The sequence below is a fragment of the Stegodyphus dumicola genome, chromosome 1 (assembly GCF_044657685.1).
Source record: "Stegodyphus dumicola isolate Sdum_Otavi_A_Nest chromosome 1, ASM4465768v1".
Lineage (NCBI taxonomy): Eukaryota > Metazoa > Arthropoda > Arachnida > Araneae > Eresidae > Stegodyphus > Stegodyphus dumicola.
Window position 1 is genome coordinate 153,802,250 of NC_140768.1, and position 15,912 is coordinate 153,818,161.

At 33.0% G+C, this 15,912-nt stretch overlaps 1 protein-coding gene across 1 annotated transcript in view; it reads right to left on the reverse strand.

Annotated features, from left to right (window-relative positions):
• The window catches only part of LOC118188744 (nose resistant to fluoxetine protein 6-like), a 99,379-nt gene that overhangs the window by 60,771 nt on the left and 22,696 nt on the right, over positions 1-15,912 (reverse strand). Inside the window, exon 2 of the mRNA XM_085822230.1 lies at positions 3,695-3,912. Coding sequence (XP_085678356.1) covers positions 3,695-3,912 — 218 coding nt within the window. The remainder of the gene's footprint in view (positions 1-3,694; positions 3,913-15,912) is intronic.

The window sequence follows — 15,912 nt, forward strand, 5'->3', positions numbered from 1 at the left end:
GTGTGCAAGCTAAGAAGACTAAATCTTACGGTCTGTTATGTATAAAAATCAAAATGCAATATTACGTTCATAGCAAAAAAAAAAATAACTTATCTTACATTTCAGTGTATTTTTATTATTAAATCTGGGGGTGTTTTTGATACATAATTGTAAAAAATAATATTAGTATTACGGTAGTCTAGTTTCGGTGCAAATCAATCTTGAAGTTTATTCATTCATTTTTCAATTTGTTTTTTAATTCCTATGACAATTTTGGCTTAGTTCTGGCTTAGGTTTCGACTTAGATAGATTTGTATCTATAGATCTCTGCAATTTACTGATTTCTAATGTTTCTGTCAATAATCTTCTCAAATACAGTTATCGCTATATTTAGGTGGGTAACATATATCATTTTTCACAATATTGCGCGATCTTTGCTGAAGCTTTTTGCGTCGCAATGCGTAATTTAAGTTGCAGAATCCAGTTTGTGTAAAGGAAATAGAGATTTCTTATTTCAAAATACCGCTATTTTAAAAAAATCAAATTACACATGCATTATTAAAATCATAATTTCTAATTTTAAGTCTATTATATCGTTTTCTAACGTGTTTAGAAGATATTCAAACTACGTTTCACTCTCAAGACTGGTTTTATTTTGCCTTTAGGGCTGTTTGAAACATGAATTCCATTAAAAGATCACGGCAGAGGCCATTTATTTTTTTTTTTTTTTATCTATCTTGCCTTTTTTTTTTTTTTTTTTTTTTTTTTTTTTTGGTCTAGCCATTAATCACAGTCCACGAGCAACTCTACATGTAGACTGTAAAAAAAAAGTAAATTGCCAGCTAAATATATTTAGGCTTCTAATGCTTAATGCATCTGCCATTAAACTTGTAAAGCTTCTACTCCTGCTGCATTTGAGATTGTAGAATGAGTGCCACAGTTTAATAGAAAGTATGAAGTTTTTAAGTTTATGCTATTTTTCCGTTTTTAATGAATAGCAGGTTTTTCTAGTTAATTAATATTTAAATAGTTTTTAACATTTCAGTCGTGAAAAAATGTAATAAAAATTATAGTTTCTGAAAATTAAATAAAGTTTAATAATACATAACCTAATTAAGATTAGAAAAATTCATAATAAACATAAAATAAATTTCATGTTAAAAGAATAAAAAAAAATTCACGGTTCCTTTTTAAATTTTAAATTTTCTTTTCAATGTCAGGAACAGATGGAACTGTTTTGAGTGCTACGGCCGATTTGGAAAAGGTTCTGCTACCTTGTTTTAAGCTGGTCATTGTTTATTTAGACATAGTTGATGCTTGGAACCCTTATGAATTTGTCTGTATACCATGAAGAATGTGTGTATATACGATGAATTTGTGCGTATACCATGAATATTCTTCAGGATAACAGGATGCCATGTAACGATATAAGTGAATAGTCACTGCGTCTCCGGTACCTTTTTGCAAGGCATCGGCACCTTTTCGCAGGTTGGTTTTTTGTTTGCTAAGATGTAGTAGATGCCAGGCATCCTTACGGATTTCAATTTATGCCATGAAGAATGCAATATTTATTAAGATGGAGGGAAGCCTATATGAAAAACTAAGTGAATTGTCACTGACTTGAATAAAGGTACAAGCACCTTTTTGCATGCTGGTCCTTGATGGCCAAGATAGAACAGGTTCCAGGCATCCTTATAAATTTCGTTTCATACCATGAAGAAAGCAATATTCATAGAGATGGCACGATGCCCATGCAAAAATCTAAATGAATAGTCACTGACTTGAATGAAGGTAACGGCATCTTTTTGCAAGTTGGCTCTTGTTCGCCAAGCTACATTAGGTGTGAGGCATCCTTATAAAGTTCAATTTATACCATCAAGTGTGCAGGTTTCATTAAGGTGTCGGGAAGCTCGTGTACAGATCTAAGTGAATAGTCCGTGACTTACGTAAAGGTATCAAAATTGCCATGATATCATCAAAGTGACCGAATATAAACATTGTTTACTTTTTACTTCCTTGTACGAAGTAAAGTTTTGGTAATCGCAAAAAGTATCAGGCAGCATATTTCAATGAAAATATCCATTTTGACCACTATCGAATGCAATTTAACTATGTTTTTGCGGCATGACATCTTTACGTAAGGCCAAAGAAAAAAGCTTCTTCCCCAAAAAATTATAAAACTGATTTAAAATTAATTCTGAAGATAATTTTGCATGGCGTCAGTGCGTACATACGTACGCAACTCGCATAACTCAAAAACGAGTAGCCTCAGAACGTTGAAATTTTGTATGTATTACTGCTATAATTTGTAAATGTGGACCTCAATATTGGTTGCAAATCCGCAGCATATCCACTCTGTTACCCGGCTCAGTGAGCTCAGTTTCTTTATTCTTATATGTTTGTAAATTGTGCATTCTTTGCTTTAAAAAATGATTGAATTATGTTGTTCTTATCTTCCGGTTAAGGTTTTTATGCCTTTAGTAAATTTGCGGTCACTATTTGTAGAATTATCAACAATTTAAAAGTCGTTTAAGTACGGCTAAGCCTAATTTTTGATTACCATGGTTGTTTACATTTGAAACTTAGCAGAATAGTGGATTTGTTGCCAATCTAGAGAAACTGGGGCTTCGGAAGAACAAAGATAACGCCTTCACTTATTATTGCGAATTAAATTATGCTTAATCCATTCTGGAATTTATTCTAGGAATTAAGTGTTTAAGATTTACTTCGCAATTTTCAGTATAGATATTTTGATTTTCTATGTATTTTTTCTTGTCGGGAAGTGAGAACTGAATTAATTGAATGAGAAATACTGAATCGTCTGCAAAATACTGTTTACTTTTTTTTTTTTGTTTAATTTCTTTTATACATCGTTTTAGATTTATTATGGTATTTGAATAGACCATGTGGCAACGATTAGATAATTCTTCAGATGTATCAATTTTGTGCATTCTTAGTTATAAAATGAAGGAAATGTAAGTCTGCTAAGGGAACCTAACGCCAGAGTGTCGCTATAGTAAACAAATATAGTGAATTTTAAGTAGGCATTTATTCTGCTGTGGTTTATGCGCTATCGACGAAGTAAATTTAATTCAATCCAATAAATTTAGAGAAATATGATAATTCTATACATATTGTATAGTATTCTATATAATTGTCTTTAGAAACTCAGTACCAATTTTTATTAAAAATCTCTACAGATATAGTTCTAGAATTTGACACATAACTCTGTAAAAGCTATTTCTAAAATATTATAGAATTCTATGCCAGATTTTTGATACAGTCTATGGAAGATTGGACCATATTTCTAAAGGATTCTAAAAACATTTCGGAATTTTTATAGTATTCTATAACACGTTTTCGTAAGGGTAAATTCTTAACAATCAAATAAGATTTTGAATATACTCTGCTACACACGAAGTATTTAATGAAATTTAAACTTCTAAGCTCTGCTTTTCAATATTATCTTCTTATTAAAAGAATTTAATTAAATTTGGCATGCACAAACTCAGGAACGAATGCTTCAACACAAGGCCAGCGTTTCTTCTATCTAGTATTCAAGGTAAAAAATTATATTTTCACAGGGGAAAGAACATTGAAGGTCAGTAACGACATTCGCAGTTTACTGAAATTAATCAAGAGGAAAGTTTTTTTCCATGATTAAAAAGGGCTGATCAAAAATGCGTGAATAAGAATATAATTAAAAATAACTTACACTGTCTAGTGGCTGTGCGTGTCTTTGTTTGGCAAGTGAAAAGTTTTTCGGAATGGGTGGCATCAGCGGATTCGCTTCCATAGCGCAGTATTGCCCACGAAATTCCACCTCGCCATTTTTCTTGGGAAGAATAATATCCAGGCACTGATCAAAGGCTCCGAAATCTGATAATGTTCCTTCCAGTAAACCAGCTGGGGGTTTAGACATGGAATCGAACACTGTTGGAATTAAAATCGAATTAAAAATCAAATATAGAAGCAATCAAAAGTTTTTCAAATTAATATACTATAAATTTTTAGAAGCACATCTTCTTCCATAACGTTTATTATTACAATATATTGACTTCATCTGTATCATTTATTTTTTTTAGCATCTGAGAGGCTTTATACTGTCGCTCATCACTTTTACAGTGTATGACATTACAAATAAAATTTGTGGATATACATAAAAAATTTGACTATGCTTGTGATATGGATTTGCTAAGAGAATCAATGTTACTGAAACTTCTGTAAATATTTGAATTCTATCAATGACGCTTATAACACACACAAAGTAGATAACTTATTTTTATAAGGCTTATCACGCAAACAATTTAGTAGCCTTTTTAATGGTTACTATTCATAAGCCCATTTCGACATTTATATTTCACACTTCTAAATTAGTATAGTTCCATGTTACTTTATTTAAGTTACAATAATATTGAAATATTGTTTCTAGACGGTAATAATTAAATTCTAATATTATATATATATATATATATGCACTTTTGGTAAAATAGTGAATTAGGTTAGTTGTGCACCAACTTCAGGGTCTTTTTGCCCAGTGAGACCAAAATATGCCTTTAAATATTTGTGCACGGAGAATTTTGTCTTTCTCTCCGTTAGCGGAATTGCTTGTTTTTGAGTACAAACTTTAATTTTAATATAAAAAACTGTTTGTTTAACAGTTTTAAATGTATTCGGCATTTTAGGGTTTTCAGTATTTTACAATTTTTAAGCCGCCTACCGGTTCATCTTTATGGGCGCAGCCCCCAGACCCTCTGGCCGATAAAATCAGACCTATGGCTAAAGAAGGACAGACCCCTCCAACACAGAAACGAGGAAGCCAGCGAGCCGACCGTGATTCAAATTATTTTAAGTTATTTAATATCCATCATCAAAAGCCAGCATTCTTAATCAGATCTTAATTACAGCTCCGAAAAACCAGGCCCGAGTAACAAAAGAGTTAGTATAACGAAACATAACAAACTTAAAAATACAATTTCAAATGGTTGCAAGCTTTAAAATCTTTTTATTAAACTCGTATTCACACCTTAACTAACATAAGGAAATAATAATTTTGGACACGGTTAGTTAAACACATATTTAAAACGCCATATAATCATACATACTCCTAATAACATCAAATCAAAACTTCTGCTCTTTTTTTATTAATTTACAACTCCAATTAAGTCTTTGTTACTATTAATTATTTTCATAATCTCACTTACAAAATTTTTCAAAATTTCATATTTAACATTCATACATTTAAAGTTTACATTTTTATATCTAGCCCTCACACTCTGTGTTAACAAACAATTCTCTACGAAGTTTTCTGTGTTACCTATGGTATTACATATGAGGCAGTTCTGATTGCCCTGGAGGTAGAGCCGACTCAAGGGCTCTGAAAATCTTCCATGGTCAGTAATTAATTAATTGACATCTATGTCGTCATATATTTTCATTCTTTTCGCAATACTTATCTTTTCAAGCAATTTTCTTCTTCTTTTAACTGACTTCCAAGAGTCGTTCCATTTTTCAAGATGATAAGTTTTGACCTTCGTAATGATTTTCTTTCTGGCAGGTCTGACATTATAAAAACTGCCATCACCCAGGACGGCCTCTTTTGCCAATGCATCCGCCCTCTCATTATCCTGATAACCCACATGGGCTTCCATTGTAAATGAATACTATGTATTTTACTTGGAGAAGGTATGGATGTCTGTAAATGCATAGTAGTGCCTATGAGGCATGCGGTCACTCTAAATATGCGGCGGTTGGTGGTAGAGGGAAAGGGGTGGAAAGCCCCCTAAGACCCGTCCCCCTGGGTTGCTCCATTAAAATTAGGGGCGGAAATGAGCTAAATCGCAGAGTCACCTGTAAGGTGCTTAACCCATAACAAATATTAAATTAAGCGTTTATAACATAAATTTACATTGAAAATTTTTAAAAAAATACTCTTACCTGTGGAAAAAACGAGTGTTGCGTTCGCGCAACGTCAGCGGAATAAGACTACGTATGTTCAGTGAGTAGGATCGTACTTGTGCGATGTTTCCTTTGAGTGGAGCACTGGATTACTCTTTAGCTGTGTAACGTTTTATAAATCACTTTACTTGTAATATATTTAATATTAAAATATATATTATATTTCTTTTACAAATACAGATTATTTCAATTGAAAGATTCAAAAATGAAAAGCTTCACTACAATCATGATGTAAAGCTACATTACATACTTTAACAAGTCTGGCTATGGTTATGGCTTTAGCATCTATAAACAGTCTGGCTATGGCACTCTTCACTACGAAGTCTTACGATAAAATGTCTATCATCTCCATGCAGTGGTTTTTTGAATGCTGAATTTACTAGGTCTTCAAGTTGCTGATCTATTTCTGGCTAATTCTACACTCTGAATAGAAGTTTGCAAAAGGAATAAAGCAATCTTGCGCCTGAAATCTAAAAGAGACTTTTTATTTCCAGTAATAGAAAATTGTGATATTTAGTAAGTTTAGATACGATCTCACCCTATGTAATGTATCAATATTGTCAGTTTGACTATTGTCAGCTAAATGCAAATTCTGCTTCATATTCCTGTACTGCAAACGTGATATCGATTCTCGTATAATAGGAGCAGAAATGTCCTTATCAAGAGACCAATACATTTTTTCTTGATTTAAAAAAGGATATCCCGTAAGCAATAATATTCCAATAAATCTTCCTATATAGGCTTCAGATGCAATAAATTCTGGGAGTTTTTTTGCAGAGCGTATATATTTGTCTGTTCAACGAGAAGATAGTAAATATGTAAACCAAAAAGAAAATCGCTCAACTAGTTTTACATTGTATTTTGTCTTTTGTAGTTTCTCTTCTATCTCTCTTCCTGAGACATAACTGACGGTTCCTTTTTTATCCATTTCAAGTTTTCAGTTTTCTGCTTTTTAAACTTTTTAGTATGACTACCACTGCTTTTAGAAGGCTGAAACTTACTTCTACGTGAATTTTCAACTTCCCCAGCAATATCATTTGGTAAAATATCATTATCATTGTTTAAAAGATTGTCATTCCCTTCTTCTTCATCACTAGCTTCTGCAATTTCTGGGGGGAACAACAACAATATCAGTTTCATTCTGGTCATTATTAACATTATCAAAATCTGTATCTTCATCAAAAAATCTTTGAAGGGCTTCTTCTAATGTAAGATACCTCTATAGGCATTTTTAAAGCAGCCAGAACATGAACCAGAACATCGAAAGGAATGAGTAAAAAAGGAGATTACCCGTTTCTTGCTGACGTTGCATCAGCGCAACACCTGTTTTCCCTTCCTTCCCAACACAAATATAAACATCTGATTGATATAATGTTCTGATAAATGGTGAACTTGACTAAAAATAGATCACTCATAAGGACGCCGATTCTTTAATTACATATTTTCGGCAAAAATACCAGGTCGAAAATTTTGCTTAAAGTATGAGATTAATTATTATAAATAAAATGATTGTTTGGAGAATATTTTTTTACAAATATGATATGAAGGCAAATATTTTTTTACAAAAATAATCTTCATATTATTCCCTACATAAAATCACCTGCTGGTATAAAATATCTTAGGTAGTTATATTTATATACGCATTTATTTTGACCGTTGCGTCAACGCAACACCAGCGGCTAATAAGTTAAGGCTGTTGCCAACGACAGACGTAAACTCCCGCTTCTTGCCACTCCCGCTTTCCGCCACGAGGAATTCCGTGGGCTTGGGCCGACTATAGGTCAGACAGAGAAACGAGCATTAGCAAGAACAACAGACCTCGCGCTTAATGTGGCTACATGTGCAATCAAAGGTATTGGTATGAGCGCCAGTTTCGGCTTCTTCGGTTACCTAAAGAAAGACAAGTAGAAAAGAAAATTATTGAAGCCTGCCTGGTGTATAAAAGGTTCGCAGTGAAGCCCGCCATTCAGATAACGTGTCAGTTACCAAAAGTTACCGAGAGATCGTGTAGTCCAAAGTAATCCTTTCACAGTTGTAGGTATTGACTTAACTGGAGGGGTTATTGTTAGAGAAGAGGCGGAGATCCACAAAAAAGGGTGCACAGCTTTCTTTGCATGCGCCGTCACTCGTGCTGCACACATTGAAGTAGTTCCAGATATGTCAGCAAAAGGTTTCATTTTTTCATTACGACGTTTTATAGCTAGAAGAGGGAGCTGCAAGGTGATTTATTCCGATAATGCCAAGAATTTTCGCAGCACATGTGAAATAATTAAGGGATTTAAAAGAGTCAGCTTAAATACTACTGTGCGAGAGTTCCTTACACCCGAAGGAATTACATGAAAGTTCATCCCTGAGCGTTGCCCATGGTGGGGAGGCTTCTGGTGGGGTATGATGAGAAGTATCAAAGAACTTCTGAAGAAAATCTTAGGGAGAGCATTACTGACTCTCGAAGAGCTCTACACCAATATGAACTGAACTCGAGTGTGTATTAAACAATAGGCCCTTAACATACGAGAGCAACGAGCTGGGTGTACCTCGCCCGCTCACACCTTCACACTTTTTACTGCCAGGACGTGACACATTTAACTTTCCAGCATTTTTTGGAAATTATTAACAAGGTGTCAGACAAAGAGACTTTAACTAGAACTAAGCTTTACCAATCTAAGCTCTTAAAATTAACATGGATCAAGTTCAAAGAGCACCTTAAAAACTCACATAACATTGCTAATCCTTCAACTGAGCGTAACCTTAAGACCGGGGATGTTCTATTGGTAGAATGACAAAACCAATCTAAGCTACTCTGGGATATGGGAGTAGTTGAAAAAGCAATCGTGGGACAAGATGGACATATACGAGGATACATCATTTGCACACCAAAGGGACAATTCAGAAGAGCTATCCAGCTTTTATATCCTTTTGAAATTTAATTTAAGACAATTGATGACTTTTTGAGCTTTTACATTGTTTATATTATTTCACTTAATTATAGTGTATCAATTGTGTTTTGGATGTAAGTTACTATACGTTATTTATTTATGAATTATTTATGTATGTCGTACTGTTTAGCATTAAGCTATGTTAATTAATGTTAATATTTGCTGTGTAAATTTTGTGTACCCTTATTCAAGAGTAGAGGTGGAGAGTGCTGTAGAAAAAGTTACAGAGGGCGCTGCGCGGCCCTGTATATATAGTTAATAAAATAGTTTCAGTGGATAGGTGTGGTCATATAGAGGTGTGGTTTTAAACTAGCTATTATGTAACTCCAACAAATATGTAAATTTTTGTAAATAAATTTTGCTTCGTAAAGTAGAATTAGAAGAAAATAAGCGTCTTTATTCCCCGTAGTATAACATCAAATAAAACCACCGATGTGACTAGTCATCAAATTAAGTTTTTACAACTTCCCTTTCTCGCAACAAACCCACTCATAGCTATCCGTACAGGACGGAGGTTTTGCATCGCTAAGCCTAATTTTATTTTAAAAAAAAAAATCAGAAGAAAAAAATAGTTTCGTTTCTAGCATCGTAATTTTTGGGTAGATTATTACTTGAGCTCTTATATATGGTAAAATTAGCACTTAATAACGTTTTTTTCTTTATTTTACATGAAAACATACTTTAAAAATTGCTTATCTTGTAAAATAATTTTTGGAAGCGCTATTCAAATTATTCCAAAGTTTTAATTGATAAAATCCATCAATAAAGTTTAAAATTAATAAAACAACACAATAAAGACTATTTACAGAAGAAGTAACAAAATTTAAAATGAAGACTGATTGTGATAAATCTCGAAGCACGGAGAAGTATCACTTTCTAATTCTTAGAAAAAGTATCACTTTCTAACTCTTTAGAAAATGAATCATCACTCTCATATGCGTTAGTAAATGGTTCATTCACCATACGAGGGTATTCTTCTTCTGATAAATAGCACCTTCCCGCCATAATAGACTGTTTTTCCGAAATAAAAAGAGAAGAAACGGAAATATATCTGAAGGCAATGCAAAACGTAACAGTACTCCACATACTAAGCCTAAAAGACCGTACATAGTGAAGGAAAAAAATAGAGTAAAAAAAGGGGAATTGGATATAAATCAGACACGCGAATGTTTTCATTAGCACGCAGGGATTTAAAGAGCTCACCTCTGTTTACCTCCCTCCCCCCCCCAATAATCACAAGAGCTGGTAAGTAAAATACCAAAGTCAAGTAGAATATATCAAACTCAAGGTCAGGAACCTACAACTGTGTTCATTTCAAAAGTAATGGACATAGGATGCCATCTAGTGGCCTTCAGAAAAACGTTCCAGCTTAAAATGCGTATACGCATCACCTGTCCTCTGAATGCAATCTCTAGTGATGCGTGGATGGGACGCCTGGCTGTAACAGACGTTCTTAGGAAATGGGACGCTCGTCCTGAAAGGGTTTTGAGCTCGACCAGACGTGTATCTTTCGTACAAACTTGATATTCAAAGCGAGTAGCTACTAAAGAACTAAACTTTCATTCATACACCAATCAGTTGCAGTTTTCTTACCCTCCACCCATAAATTTTTGATTTCTTCCTGCTTATCTGAAGTGATTATTTAAAGTAAGGTGATTGTTACAAACGTACCCGTGGCTCGTGGCAATATGTTCTCAAGTATTATTGATAAGTAGTGACACGCTTTCGAGATAATATAAATATTTATCATTGCTGAGTAAGAGAAAAGAAAAACTACAGCTAGAGTAGATTGATAACTAAATGAATGAGTTAACTTGTAAAAAGCTCGAATTTGAAATCGATGAGAAATTAAATAATAATAATGCGATCTTTACTGATGTGCAATTTCCTTACTGTCCGTCAGTCTGACTGCACTACCGACAGGTTTCTTTTCACCTGCCAATTATCAAAGGCAGTTGCAATATAGACCTGCCAAGTTGAAAGCGGATTGAGACAGGAACGTTTTTCTTAAAGTTAATGCGAAGAATTAATTCCATGCCCCGTCATATCGGGCAGCGTTATCAACATTTTTTTAGTCAGCTAATAAAGGAACTAATTAAACACATCTCTGAAATCTTTCAAGGAAGTCTTTTGTCTGCACCAAATGCAAAATAGATTATGCAAAGTAGTTATCGCTTCCTGTATTAAAATGGAAATGAATTCTCTTAACTGCATGGTAATTCGTCGACGATGACTAATTCATCCAGTTTTAAAGATATCCAGGTATTTTAGTAAATGCCGTTTTAATCAATTTTGATCTTTTGCCCAACACTAACTGCTTTAGTGACAAGTCCTCTAAAACGCTTCAAAATAAAAAATGTATATGTAATGGTATTAATCGGCTAGTGTAATTTCACCGTTTCAGCTAGTAACTAATAACAATAGTGACGAAGATCTATTTTTATCGCATTTAAACTGCTTGCAGAGTTTCTTAATTAACACCAATGTAGAGTAATTATTTTATTTTGAAGCAGAAATACGTGAAAAATTAGCAATACCCTCGCCGGAACTCGAACCTGGACCTCTCGAATACGCGCCGAGTGTGCTACCGTTAAGGCATGCAGAAAGAAGGGAGAATATACCTTATAAAAGACAAACTAAATTTGCAAGATGCTGATAACAAGCTGCATTCTGCTTTTATTTGCCTGGATCTAACCAAATATTTTGACTCCTTATGGTGGCCATCTGTACTTGAAGCATTAAGAAAAGCAAATTGTCCAAAAAATATATTTAACTTACTTCAAGATTATCTATGTGAAAGAAAACGTTTTATAATATACAACAATAAGATAATAGAATATGCTCAACAAAGAGGTTTCCCACAAGGTGCCTTCCTTAGTACTGACCTTTGGAACCTTACTTTTAACTTAATAACATCTTTCAAATGGCCGAACCATACACAAAGTGTTGCTTTTGCTGACGACGCAGCTTTTGAGATCAGTGGTAGAACAAGAAATATTCTGGAAAATAATGTAAATGAAACTCTTCATCTTTTTAAAACTGAATGCAACAAATTGAAACTGACAATAAGTGAAGAAAAATCAAAAGCTATAATTTTCTATAAAAAATCTCAAAAAATTACTCGACTACCAAAATTTTCAATAGAAAATAATAGAATAAAAATAGTTCTAAAACTTAAATATTTTTAGGCATAATCATTGACAAAAACCTCAACTGGATTGAACATCTCAAAAATATCAGAACTAAAACACAAAAAATAGCAAACAACTTACGTTATGTCCAAGGACTAAATTGGGAACTAAATCCTCATATTCAAAAAATATTGTTCAATACAATAATAACAAAAGTAGTCTTATAAGGTGCAGAAATTTGGGCGTAGCCTATGACTGTTCGGAAACAAAAACAACTGCAAGCCATACAACATCAATTCCTTCTCCGGATCACAAAATGTTATAAAACAACATCAAATGCTGCCCTATGTGTACTTTCAGGAATAGCACCTCTTCATACTTTAGCACAAACTGAACATGCAAAAGCCACAGTCCTCAAATTAAAAAAAGCTTTCATATTACATGATGAAATATTTATTCCAAACAATTTTGAAATTTCAGTCAACCCCTATAAAAGACATCCTGCCTCTAATCCTAAAATATATAGCACAATAAAACCTCCTACCAGTCATATATCTCCACCAATAATATATACAGATGGATCGAAAATGGACTTAGGAGTTGGATGTGCATGTATAATACAAATAGATCAAACCTAGAAAATAACTCTCCAAAATCGACTCACCAAGGGAAATAGTATCTTCTAAGCAGAATTACACGCAATTCGAATGGCAATAGAATACTGAATCGATAACAATTTACAAAAAATCAATATTTTCTCAGATAGTCAATCAGCAATACTAGCTCTACAAAATCCCAAACACACATCTGAAATAATTCAAGATATTTTTAATAAAATTATCCAATATCCTCAAATATCACGGAATATTTATTGGATAAAGGCTCCCGTCGGAGTTCTTGGTAACGAAGAAGCCGATTCAGCAGCCAAATCAGCCACTACCAACAATAGTATCCCTTCAAAAAAATTCTCTTGGCCAAAATCATATCTCAAGAAATATCTACATAAAAATCAGCCTCCAAATGTGGGAAGAAGAATGGACAACAATAAATACCGGAAGACAATTACTATAAATGGCACCTCATGTCAATGATACGTGTACAATGGTTAATGGTTATATAAACCGTTTTTTAACTGGACATTGGCCATTTCCCACATACTTCTTCAGAATAAACATCTCAAACTCTGAGCAATGTGTATGTGGAAATAAAGGTGATCCAATCCATTATATTACTCAATGTCCTTTAACCAAGTCAATTCATATTAAATTTCCTAATTCAAATATCAATGCCTTCCTTCGTTTTGCAATTAACAACAAACATTTAAAAAATAAAATAGAAAATACAATCAAATATCTATCTTCAATAGGCAAAAATTTATGTGAGCACTAACGTAATTAATATCAAAATTCATTTTGAAGCTGCAATTCATCTAAAACTTTTATTATCTAATTATCTTAAAAACAAACCCTTGCAATAATAATGATATAGTAAAAAAAGGTAAAAGAAGAGGAAGAAGATACGAATTCATATAATAAACTTTATTTCAAGGAACTATTATGAACTGTTATAAATTATGACTGTTAGCCTACTATTATTATACCTATTATAACTACTATAATTATATCTAATAGATATGATATCAATCAAAATGTCGATATACTATTTATACTGTTATATTATGTTATATTATGTGTTATATTATACTATGTACTATTTTAAATACTAACTTTAAAAATAAACCGAAGTGTAGTGGGACTATAACTACATTACTTAAAGTAAACATTGGGTGTCCCACTACATTTCCACCTGAACCTGAAACTGATAACAAGCTAAACCTTAGGCTGATAATAAACTAAATTAATTTTAGGTCTCCTGTATCAGTTTAATAATTATGTTAATCTTTTTAGCCCCAAACGGTGTTAGCCCGAATCGGCTATTAGTCTCCAAAAGAGGTTTGGCGGGATATCATCACTTTAAATATCTCAATACGTTTAAGATTGTTGCCAAGAAATATTCTAGTTCAGTGTTACTTTAAAAAAAATTAAATAATGAAGAATCTCCATAAATGTATGTAGTTTTCGCACTGTGAAAAAACGACGGTCCAGTTTTGAGCCATCCAATTTTGAATAACGTACTCTCCAGCTGAACATGGGCACCTGAACATTCAAATTTGGAATCAAGAATTTTATATTTCATATTTTGTAAAACTTAAATAAATTTCTAACAAACCCAACGATTTGAAATCGAGCAGTAGAAACACTGACCGGATTAAAACACTGTTATCTCCAGCATCGGAGACTGTCCGTCGCAAATTCTAAAGATATGCTGTTTTTAAATATTTTGTAATTTTATCGTTGAATCGAAATTCATGTGGCGTAAGCACCAAGAACGTGATACTTAATAAATAAAGTAAACACAAAAAAGTTAATAATAAAAATACAAAACAAATTTGTGAAGCCATCTCAGTAAGAAAACTCAACATCGATATGAACTGAACAAAGATTTAAAAACAAAAGAAAAGTGTATGCCAACACTTAACTCACAGAAAATTCTATGCGTATATTGCTTTTAAATTTTGCTGTTGAATTGTATATGGCGTAAGTGCAAAGAAAATGATGCTTAGTAATAAAGCTAAAAAGATGTTAAAAAAAATGGGTTAGCAGGAGGAAGTGCAACAGTAGACTAGTACACTACGAGCTCAGCGAGAGCGTTGAGAAACCTTAACAAACCCTTTTGGGCGATCGTTAAAATCTGAGCTTTTTCAGAATTTTTATTTTTAATCCAAAAGGGCATTTGTCCAGAAAGACTATTAGTGTCGAAACGGCATTTTGCATCGAATCACTAAAAATGCTGAAACACTTTTGAAATTGGTGCAAACAAATATTATTGCCCTGTATTAGATTTAAAGAAATTAAATAAAGAGGCATCTGCATGAATGTTTCCTCACACTGTAAAAGAAAAAAACAACGGTAGCTAGAGCCATCAAATTTTGAACAACATAGTCCTTTACCCGAATATGGGCACCTGGAAGCCCTAATTTTGAACTTGTAATTTGTTTTATTATCTATTTCCTGTTTTGTAAAACTTTAACGAATTTTTGTTTAACCAACTCAACGATTTCAAAGCATTCCATCAACATTAACATCGCATTATTGTATGTATTAACATTCTGAGTGCATAAAAGTACGATTAAAAATATGTAAATAAAAAAAGTCTGAAATATCACAGATTTTAATGGTCGCCTAAAAGGGTTTCTTAAGGTTTTTCTACGCTCTCGTTCATCTCGCTGCCTACTAGTCTGCTATTTGACTCACCACTCCTAACCCGTTTCTTTTTGTCTTTTTAACTTTATCATTAAGCATCATTTTCTTCGCACTTACGCCATATATAATTTAACAGCAAATTTACAAAAATTTAGAAGCAGCAAGGATTTTTAGAATTTCCTATCAAATGTTATGTGTTGGTATACATTTTTCTATTTTTTGAAGTCTTTTTTCACTTTTTCATATGTATGTTCTGTTTCTATACTAAGATAGCTTTACAAAAGCTTTTTTGTGTGTGTTTTTATTATTAAGGTTTTATATGTTTACTTTGTTTATTAAATATCACGTTCTTGGCGCTTACGGCCCATAAAATTCTATTCAACGGCAAAATCGCAAAATATTTAAGAACGGTATATCTTTAGAATTTCCGATAGACAGTCTCGAGCGCTGGAGATAACAATGTTTTAATCCAAGCTGTGTTCTCATTGCTCGCTTTCAAATAACTGAGTTTGTTAAAAATGCATTAAAATTTTACAAAATAGGATATATGAAATTGAAAATTTTCGTGATGGCATTTTTATAAAATTTGGGCTTTCACGTACAGATATTCGGGTGGAGAATTACGTGATTCAAATTTGGATGGCA